The 10,670-nt window shown below is 47.8% G+C and overlaps 1 protein-coding gene across 7 annotated transcripts in view; it reads left to right on the forward strand.

Moving 5' to 3' along the window:
• The window catches only part of PIK3R5 (phosphoinositide-3-kinase regulatory subunit 5), a 96,212-nt gene extending 87,608 nt beyond the window's left edge, over positions 1-8,604 (forward strand). For 4 of the 7 annotated variants that reach the window (XM_073310444.1, XM_073310446.1, XM_073310449.1 and 1 more), the window contains exons 17-19: positions 854-936; positions 2,515-2,627; positions 4,148-6,073. In XM_073310444.1, coding sequence (XP_073166545.1) covers positions 854-936; positions 2,515-2,627; positions 4,148-4,295 — 344 coding nt within the window. In that variant the 3' untranslated portion in view covers positions 4,296-6,073. Of the gene's footprint in view, positions 1-853; positions 937-2,514; positions 2,628-4,147; positions 6,074-7,980 lie in introns of those variants that run through there. The other 3 variants (XR_012154766.1, XM_073310451.1, XM_073310450.1) reach the window with 3 other exon arrangements.
• Positions 8,605-10,670: the final 2,066 nt, after the last annotated feature.

Raw genomic sequence — 10,670 nt, forward strand, 5'->3', positions numbered from 1 at the left:
CCAGCCAATGTTGCAATTGTCGCTTTTGTAGATCCAATTTTTTTTAGCCCCTAATGAAGTTAATTGGCTTTCAGGTAATGTCTGTAAAGCTGGATCATGTTTGAAGCTGGATAATGCTAAGTATTTCTGCCTTCTTTTCTGGTTTTCTCGCTCTCTCTGTCTGTGTGTGGGGGGATGTGAAGGGGAGGCTGGAAGGAACATCTGTTTGATTTAGCTCAGGCTGTATAGCTGGAGGCTGTTGTATGTGGCAGCAGAGCAATCTCTCGTTTTGTGCTCTTTATTCAAAGATAGATAATTAACTCTGTAGAGCTGGGATTTGGGATCTTGTGGCTCACAACAGTCCTGGAATGCTGTGGTGTCTAGCTGGGGATTTCCAATACAAACAAACAATAACAATAATAATAATACTAAGCTCCTGTAATAATCTCCCTTTCAAACAGTCAGGTGGCATTTTAAGGCTCCAGGTTTGTATTGGGACCCCTGGCCTGGCCCATTCAAAGGGGTTATCAGACTGAGGGTAGCCCTCCGACTATCTGATATGGGCTAACTTCTACACGGCTTTGAGTTGCAGGACTGGTGACCTGTGCTCGTGCAGTATCCATCCTGATAGCATGACGGATCCTTGTTAGAGATACTTGATGGAGAATGGGGTCAAGAGATCCCTTCTTGACTCTCCCCCCTCCCCTCCCTTCAGAGAGTCTGAACTTGGCTACTTGCCACTGGCCAAGCAAAGCCAGAGGCTACTCCTTCAGGAGCATGGCAGTTCTATGCCTTGGATGCCAGAGAGGCCATTTCATTTAAAATCCAAATCCTTTCGAATAGCCCAAGCAAACCTCCCTCTCTTCTGTTCCAGACTCGAAAACGGAGTGTCTGACTTTAACCATAACCGAGGTCGTCAAGAGGCAAAACTCCAAGTCAAAGAAAAGCTTCAATCAGGTAAGTTGGATTTGCCGTATTTGTATCCTCGTTTAGGCTGGTAAGGAGAGAGTAACTGTGGCTCATTCGCTGTCAGGGGAGGAGAAGGTTTGAGAGCTTCGGAGCGGCCAGTAACTTGTGCCCAGATTCCATCACAGTTGCCATCTCCATGAACTCTAGGGCCCTCACTTCCAGATTGGCAGAAAGGCGCTGTGTGTGCCTAGCCGTGGCCTGTATTCGCTGTGCAGCCGCAGCTGACTCTCGCGGCTTAGGGAGTCCTGCTTGCGGTTGCACCAGCACAATGAGAACTAGGATGCCAAGTGGCAGAGGGAAAAACCCAGGCAAAGCTGCAGCTGGAAGAGTTCCCTGTTGTGTACCCAGGGCTGTATCAGCACCTGGATGTCAGGCTGGCAGATGAGTCCTGTCAGCACAGCAGGTGTTCAGGGAGCAGTGCACTGCTGGATCCTGCCAGCTTGGGTATCGAAGCTTGTTGGGAAACTGTAGGGAATAACTGCTCTGTGTGATGGCTGACGACTTCATCTGTGAGCAGCCGTGTGTTGGAGGACTGGGATTTGGTGCTGCCTCTGGCAGATGTGGCCTGAGCACCTCACAGCTCCTGTTGAAGTCCATGGAAGCTAGCGAGTATTCAGCACATTTGAGAATAGCTCACGTATGCAGGTGCCTTATTGTGGGGCCCCCTCTCTGAAAATCTTGGCCACTGTATTTTAAAACCAATCTGTTACTTTAACAGCCCAGATGGGAGACTCTGAGCCCTCTGTGCCTCTAGCACCCAAATCCAGCTGTATAAATAGATAGATGTATAAATCTTGCTTTCAGAGCATGTTCCAAGGCAGGGTAGGTTCCTCTGTGTTAGCATGTGAGGACAGCAGTTTAAATCCCAGATGAGGCCCTTGCTCGTAACTGCGGGCTCTAGAGCTAAGTGAATGAGCTGCTACCACTTGAGCTAAAGGACAACGTCCCCCAGCAGTCAGCTTAACAGACCTGTATCCTCAGTGGACTGGACGCACACTGTTACACCAACATGGACACCCAGTCTAGCTTGTTATTTTAGAGTAAGGACGACAAATGTCTCCCTGCATATGTGAACGTTCAGGGCGAGTCTCTTACCCCGTGAAATCCTCCCTCTTGAATTGCCTCATAGCCCGGCCCCTCTTCAGGCCAAGCCCTGACACTAAGGTTATGTCTACATTTGGAGATGGTGCTGAGAGTCCCAGCTCGCACAGACATACTCGGGTTAGCTCTCATCGTGGGTCAGCTAGGGTAGCAGGGTCCACAGTGAGCAGTGGCATGGGCTAGCCACCCCGAGTGCATACCTACTGGTTTCAGGCAGGTTTGTATTTGGCACAGCAAGCCCGTGACACTGCTCACTGCTGCCTGAGCTACCGTGGCTACACTGCTAGCTCGAGGAGAACTAGCCCAAGTACACCTAGGCAAGCTTTAGGTGTAGACACACCCTAAAAGGCGCAGCGTATAGTGAATGGGATCCTGGCCCCTGGCTGCACGTGCCACAAAGCCAAGCTGTGCTGGCTGGAGAATGTTCTGAGCCTGACTCATGGTGTTTCTCTCTGTCTCTCGCAGCAGATCAGCGTGTCCCAGATAAAAGCAGACAAGGTCCAGATCATTGGAGTCAACTGTTCCTTCGCCGTGTGCCTGGATCAGGATGAACAGAAAATCCTGCAGAGCGTCACAAGGTAGGAAATGTCCAGCATGTCTCTCTGCGGCTGTGTCCAGCATTCCTCTGGGGACAAGTGCTGTAGGTAAGGCACCCCCATTGAGTCATGTGAGCCCTGAGGGGACTAGCCCCCTAGACCCAAATGTGCTGCTTAGGCTTCTGAACCCGTGTGGACTGTTTGTGGCCAGTGCTCCAGTAAACATGCATTCAAGGGGCTAGATGGCCTAAATGGGGCTCTGCACTGCATAGCAACGCTGCAGGTCATGCAGGCAGGAGCCATGATGCCATTCAGATCACACAACAGCCATGTGCAGATGTGGGTACAACTAATACAGCCAAGCAGGAGCGGAACCTCAGTCCTCTGTCCCAAGATGGATTCAGCACCAAGGTGCCCTGCTGTTACCAACAGGTCTCAGTCCTTATGCTGCCCCTCTCCAATTCTGCTCCAGGCTGGAACCACTGGGAGGCTGAACTTTTACCGAGAGGTTGAAGGTTTGAAATAAGATCTCCAGTTCCTAACATTCAGTCACCCACCTAGGGGTACAATGCAGTCAAGGATCTCCAAGCAGAAAGAGATCTTCCAGCAGGACTAATCAGTCAACCAGGGGAATTCAAGGCACAATAAATACTGTGACTAGTGACTGTGCTGAGCATAGAAACAGAGCAGACGGCTTCCAAACCTTGCAAGGATTCTGCCCTGGTATTGGGACGCTCATCCCAGATAGTCCATATGCCTTTCAGTGGGGAGGTTGTGGGGGGAAGGGGAAAAGACAAATGACTGTCTGTCCATGAGTATAGCCTAGGGTATCATCTCCAGTGGGGTATTTCTCCTCTTCAGAGAGGACCAAGCTGTATTACCAGGGATGAGATCAGACATGACACAGAGCACTGCATTTTCACTTGGGCTCAATACAGGGGTAACTGGGTGAAATTCTCTGGCCTGTGTTAGGCAGGAGGTCAGCATAGATGATTGAATGGTCCCTTCTGGACTTGGAATCTATGAACATTTAAATGGACTGTAAGCAGTGTTGTAACTGTCAGTCCCAGGATATTAGAGAGACAAGGTGGCTGAGGTAATAGCTTTTACTGCACCAATTTCTGTTGCTGAGAGAGACAAGCTTTTGAGCTACTCAGAACTCTTCCTCAGCTACTTATGCCCCTGCTCTTCTCTTAATCCTTTTATTGCTGCAGGATCCAAAGGAGATCATTTAAAACTTTGATACAGAGAATGCAAAAGAAAGTGTTCCACACTTAAATTCAGGAAATGCAAAAGTTTTGTCTTGTATTTTTTTTTAGGGTGTACGTTTTCAGATTGATTTTGGATGCTCCACTTCTGTTGATTTTGGATGCTCCACTTCTGGGTCCCCAGTCTGAGCAATCTTAAAGGGGTTGGTTGGTCAGGTGCTCAGCACTTCAGCAAATCAGGCCCCCCTCTGAGGGTGCATGTGGTCCCTGTAACTTGAATTCCATGGCGTGCGTTCTTACTGCACTCCAAGCCTGTCCCAGCCCTGTGATTTCCATTGCTCATTTTATCTGCAGGTGCGAGGTCTCCGCATGCTACAAACCCAGGGACGGTGAACCCTGCACACTGAGGACATCCTCTTTGGATCACCTCCCCCAAGACCAGCCTGAGTTTTGTTCTCTTCTGTGCTTGCCCATTGCCACCTTCAGCGGAGCACTGCCATAGAAGAACCAGCAAGGCCAGGGCATAATGTCCCAGGCCCCATGCCGCCTCAGACCAGACATGCCTCCAGCCGATCCTGATAGTTGCAAAAGCTGCCCCTGGAAGAGGAAATTTATTGCACTCCCTTGGGTCAGGGAACTAGAGTTTCCTGCTCCCAACTGTCTTGCAACGTGAAGCATTAGCACAATGGATGAGCTACCCCTGGCCTGTGTTTGGCATGCCCTTGAGAAATGGAGGGGTCACTTCAAAGCTCTGGTAGCTGTCGCAGTTCATGCCCTCTGGGAGGGAAGTGGGTTCCTTGTCATCTCCAGATGGCGCTGCAGCGGGGTGGGGCAAGGAGGGGAGTGCCACTTTCCTGATCAGCTGTACTTGGAGTGAACTTGCAACCAGTGTAGATACTGGAAAGGCTGCGATAGGCGGTTTTGGGGACACAAAAAGATGATGAGTCACCTTAAACAGCTGGAGAGTTTTAAACTAACCTCCAGACAATGTCCTGATGATGCTTTGCCCAAAGCAAATTTGAAGATCTCTGTTAATGTTACAAATTCTTTGGGGTCAGGGGACAAGTTTACTCTGAATTATTTGGGGACTTATTTGTCCTACAGGCACAAAGATGAGGGCTGCATTTAGGGCAAGGAGGAGCTGAAGGCGGCTTGCAGACCATGACTTGGGTGCCAGTGATCTAGTGCAATAAGCGATTTCTGGGCATACATTGATCTATGCACCGTGTTACAGTCACTGTAAAGCTAGGTCACCAGAGCGATCAACCTCTGCGTTCTGCTAAGTCTCTGAAAGCACAAGCTCCCCTGTTCAGTTAATGCTCCCATGGCCAGCTTACCTGCACTGAATGCTGGGTGAGAAAGAAACACCCTGGAGAGGTGAATGTATGGTGCCAATGGCATTGCACTCACAGTTCTGGGAGCAGGGGAGGTGAGTACTAGGGAGGCCATGGTATTGAGCCAGGCTAAGTTTAAAAGTACCAGAGAGAACAGTTTTGCTGCAGAAGGCCCTGGAGCCAAAAACACTAGTGACACAGCGGTTATAGGACTTCGAGCCCCCTGGGAGAACCCCTCTCTCCAGCAGGAGACAGTTAACTCCCTTCTTTCTTGTTAAAAGGCTCTAGGTGCATGGTGCCAGGAAGGTGCAATAGCTGTGCGTGCAATGTGACCACAGAAGCAATGGGAGTTGGAACAGCCTTGTTTGCTACTCTTCACCACAAGGCTATTTATTAGTGTTGGTTGGCTTACTGCCCTGTTACTAACACGCCAAAGCCCGCATACCTCTACTGCCTTACATGGGTGCAGGCGGTTCCGAACGCCCGGGTGGGCTCAGCCACCAGCTAAAATGCCCTTTTGCCAGGCCAGGAGGGGATCGCTGCACCTTATCCTGTCACAACAGTGTAATCTGTGATCTTGGCTAAGTAGATCTCGCCCTGTTAACATTGTAAACACTGATGCTTTCGCTGGCCACACAAAAATATTGGAGAGCAGAATTGCCCTGTGATAAAGAAAAACAAGCGCAAAACTCTAGGAATGTATAACCCCATTAAGGATTTTGGGCCTGCAATGCTTTTTTTTAAATGATAGAAACTCATTTCAGGATGAACTGTATATATGTTGGACCTCAGCAAGTTTGTGTGTCTATGATAATTTGTAAAATATTGTTCAAAGAACTTTTAAGAAAGCTGTAAAATATTAAATATTGATTTATTTCAAGAGCAGTGTGAGTGCAGAGTTTGTGTAATCAATAAAATGTGGTGAGTGCCAAGCAATTCCTGACCACGAAAGGGGAATGATGTGAGGCATTGGAGCTGTATCCTTTCAAATGCAGTGATGGCTGTAGCTGGGTCGTTTGCAGGGGTTGAACCCCCATGGCTCCCGGATCTAAAAAGAATTAACCTCTACAGCTTGAGCTGAAGTCCTGGACATATTACCTCAAGGACAGTGATAGGCTCATAAACATATATAGTCCAGCCACTAGAGGGAAGTGAAGACTCACACTGCGTTAATTTGAAAAAAGAAAAGGAAAGCTTATGCTCAAATAAATTGGTTAGTCTCTAAGGTGCCACAAGTCTTCCTTTTCTTTTTGCGGATACAGACTAACACGGCTGCTACTCTGAAACTTGTGTTAATTTGAGTTACATATGCTTTTCCATAAAAAGAGTGACTGTATACAGTCAGTCTAAAATAGCTTTCCATCGGATAGAGGAAAAAGAACAAAAGTAAAGTCTCCACAAGAGAGCACAGTGTATGTGTATACATACACAGTGATACACTGCAGCCACTCTTGCACTGTTCTTGTTTTCAAGATAAATAAGGGATATTTTTTTCCAGGGCTGTAAGTCGTGCTGCTCCTATGACCACACATAAAATTACACCAGGTTGCAATGTGATACATCCAAGCAAGAGGAGGTGTTACCCCTTACAGAAAAAAATACTTACATAGAGTAAGAGGCTTTAATAACCTTCTGGTAAGATTAGGACAACTCCTATGTCTCTAGGATATCTTTTCTTTTCACCTAGCAAATGTTGCATTCTGGCCTGTGCTTTTCTAGCCCATACTCGCGCTCCCGCCGCCCCACAAAAAACCCACCAAAAAGGAAATAGCCTCCCCCCAATATTAAATGAGTCTTTAAAAAATAATTTTAACTAGTTGTTTCAAGTGTACCCATGCCCTTTTGTGTTCCCTTTCTGGGGATATTCAAGAAAACAAGATGTTTAGCTGAAATGTCTGAAGGAACTGACAAATTCCAGTGAATAAGCTCGGAAAAAATGCAATCTCCTTGTGAATAGCTTGAGCAAAGAGAAGGTGACAGCTTTATATATAAACAATCTTTTAGGAATTAGCTGCTGAGCACTATTTTAATTCTGATCAGAGCTGGTTGAAAATTTTAGCAATTTTTAATTAAAATGGCTTTTGAAGGAAACAAATACTTCCACTTTTTTAAAAAATTTTTAAAAATGAATTGAATTTTTTTCAGTTTATTTTAAAAACACTTCCCCATCTTTCTCCCTTTTTAAGGGAGAGAAAGGAAAGATGAGGAAAAAAGAAACAACATTTTTTTTTTTTAAATCCAAACCAAAATGGAACACTTTTGTTCACCTTTTTTTTAAAAAAAAACAAAATGAAAAATTCTTGTTTCATTTATAACTTTCCAGGGAAAATACCTGCTATTTGTCAGCCTGGACTAATTCTGATCCTCTAAGTCTTGGTCTACAAAAGGTTTCTGGGGAGGGCAGCCTTATTCCGTCCACCATGGTAGGACACTTTACCACTCCAGGCCAGTAGCACGTACTCGGGAATCATTGTCGAACAAAGCATTGCAGTGTATGTTTGCTGGCGTTCAAACAACATCCATTCTTTATCTCTCTGTGTTATCCTCAGGAGAGTGATATCATTCATGGTCACCTGGTTGAAATAAGGTGTTTTTCTTAAGGAGACATTCAGAGATGCCCGTTCCTGCTGGGCTGTTTGCCTGTAGCTGAACAGAAATGTTCCCCGCTGTTAGCCACAGGGAGGGGGGAGGTGCTAGCTACGCGGTGGGGGGAGGCAAAATGCAACCTTGGAACGAAAGCACATGTGCTATGTATGTAATGTTAACAGCAAGGTTTACCGTGAAAGAGTGTACCTATTGTTCTATAAAATGTGTCTTTTTAAATACCACTGTCCCTTTTTTTTTCTTCACCAGCTGCATGTGTTTCAAGGATCACAGGATCTTCTCCTTCCCAGAGGCTAGTGAAGATTAGAAGGCAGAAAAAACGCACTCGCGATGAAATGTTCTCTGATGAAATGTTCTCTCTAAAATCTTACTGTCCTCCCACACTGACAGAGCACAGACGAATGCGTGGAGGCAGACAATGTCAGAGTGCAGGAAAGCACAAAATGACCGGGAGGAGAGGTGGCGGGCTGAAGCTGAAAGATGGCGGCAGCGTGATGAGAGGAGGCAGGAGTCAATGCTGAGGCTGCTGGAGGATCAAACTAATATGCTCCAGCATATGGTAGAGCTGCAGGAAAGGCAGCAGGAGCACAGACTGCTGCTACAGCCCCTGTGTAACCAACCACCCTCCTCCCCAAGTTCCAAAGCCGCCTCCACCCAGACGCCCAAGAACGCGGTGGGGGGGCCTCCGGCCACCCAGCCACTCCACCCCAGAGGATTGCCCAAGCAACAGAAGGTTGGCATTCAATAAGATTTAAAGTTTTAAACTTTTAAAGTGCTGTGTGGCCTTGTCCTTCCCTCCTCCACCACCCCTCCTGGTGCTTCTCTCCTCCACCACCGCTCCTGGGCTACCTTGGTAGTCATCCCCCTATTTGTGTGATGAATTAATAAAGAATGCATGAATGTGAAGCAACAATGACTTTATTGACTCTGACAGTGGTGATCGAAGGGAGGAGGAGAGGGTGGTTAGCTTACAGGGAAGTAGAGTGAACCAAGGGGCGGGGGGTTTCATCAAGGAGAAACAAACAGAACTTTCACACTGTAGCCTGTCCAGTTATGAAACTGGTTTTCAAAGCTTCTCTGATGCGTACTGCGCCCTCCTGTGCTCTTCTAACCGCCCTGGTGTCTGGCTGTGTGTAACCAGCAGCCAGGTGATTTGCCTCAACCTCCCACCCTGCCATAAACGTCTCCCCCTTACTCTCACAGATATTGTGGAGCGCACAGAAAGCAGTAATAACAGTGGGAATATTGGTTTCGCTGAGATCTAACCGAGTCAGTAAACTGCGTCAGCATGCTTTTAAATGTCCAAATGCACATTCTACCACCATTCTGCACTTGCTCAGCCTGTAATTGAACAGCTCCTGACTACTGTCCAGGCTGCCTGTGTACGGCTTCATGAGCCATGGCATTAAGGGGTAGGCTGGGTCCCCAAGGATACATATAGGCATTTCAACATCCCCAACAGTTATTTTCTGGTCTGGGAATAAAGTCCCTTCCTGCAGCTTTTGAAACAGACCAGAGTTCCTGAAGATGCAAGCGTCATGTACCTTTCCCGGCCATCCCACGTTTGATGTTGGTGAAACGTCCCTTGTGATCCACCAGAGCTTGCAGCACTATTGAAAAGTACCCCTTGCGGTTTATGTACTCGCCGGCTTGGTGCTCCGGTGCCAAGATAGGGATATGGGTTCTGTCTATGGCCCCACCACAGTTAGGGAATCCCATTGCAGCAAAGCCATCCACTATGACCTGCACATTTCCCAGGGTCACTACCCTTGATATCAGCAGATCTTTGATTGCGTTGGCTACTTGCATCACAGCAGCCCCCTCAGTAGATTTGCCCACTCCAAATTGATTCCCGACTGACCGGTAGCTGTCTGGCATTGCAAGCTTCCACAGGGCTATTGCCACTCGCTTCTCAACTGTGAGGGCTGCTCTCATCTTGGTATTCTTGCACCTCAGGGCAGGGGAAAGCAAGTCACAAAGTTCCATGAAAGTGCCCTTATGCATGCAAAAGTTTCACAGCCACTGGGAATCATCCCAGACCCACAACACTATACGGTCCCACCAGTCTGTGCTTGTTTCCCAAGCCCAGAATCAGCGTTCCACCACATGACCCTGCCCCATTAGCACCATGATGCCCACATTGCCAGGGCCCGTGCTTTGAGAGAAGTCTGTGTCCATGTCCTCATCACTCTCGTCACCGTGCTGACGTCGCCTACTCGCCCGGTTTTGCTTTGCCAGGTTCTGGTGCTGCATATACTGCTGGATAATGCGTGTGGTGTTTAATGTGCTCCTAACTGCCAAAGTGATCTGAGCGCGGGCTCCATGCTTGCCGTGGTATGGCGTCTGCACAGAAAAAAGGCACGGAACGATTGTCTGCCATTGCTCTGACGGAAGGAGGGGTAACTGACGACATGCCTTACAGGGTTGGCTTTAAATTAAAATCAACGAAGTGGGAGGCTTTGCAAGAAACAGAATGGCCCCCTCAAGGATAGAACTCAAAACCTAAAGGACAGAACTCACAACTGGGTTTAGCAGGCCATTGATTTCACGGAGGGAGGGAGGAGAAAATGAATACAAAGCAAATCTGGTCCATTTCTTGTTTTGATCCACTTCATCTATCTTTATACATCTTGCTGGCAGCAGACTGTGCAGTACGACCACTAGCCTTCGTCATCTCCTGGGTGCTCGGCAGAAGACGGTGCAGTTTGACTGCTGGCCATTGTCTTCTGCTGGCTGCAGATTAAAAGACAGTGCACTGCCGGTAGGACTGAATCGCCATGAGACGAAACTTAAAAGGGAAATGACCTGGCTGAGTCACTCCCATGTTTGCCCAGGCGCCCCTGACCTCATCGAGGTTGGATAAAAGAGCACCCAGGACTACATCGACGACGGCTACCACTCATACTGCACCGTCTGCTGCCAAAAGGCAATAAACTGCT

The sequence above is a fragment of the Lepidochelys kempii genome, chromosome 14 (genome assembly GCF_965140265.1).
Source record: "Lepidochelys kempii isolate rLepKem1 chromosome 14, rLepKem1.hap2, whole genome shotgun sequence".
Classification (NCBI taxonomy): Eukaryota; Metazoa; Chordata; order Testudines; family Cheloniidae; genus Lepidochelys; species Lepidochelys kempii.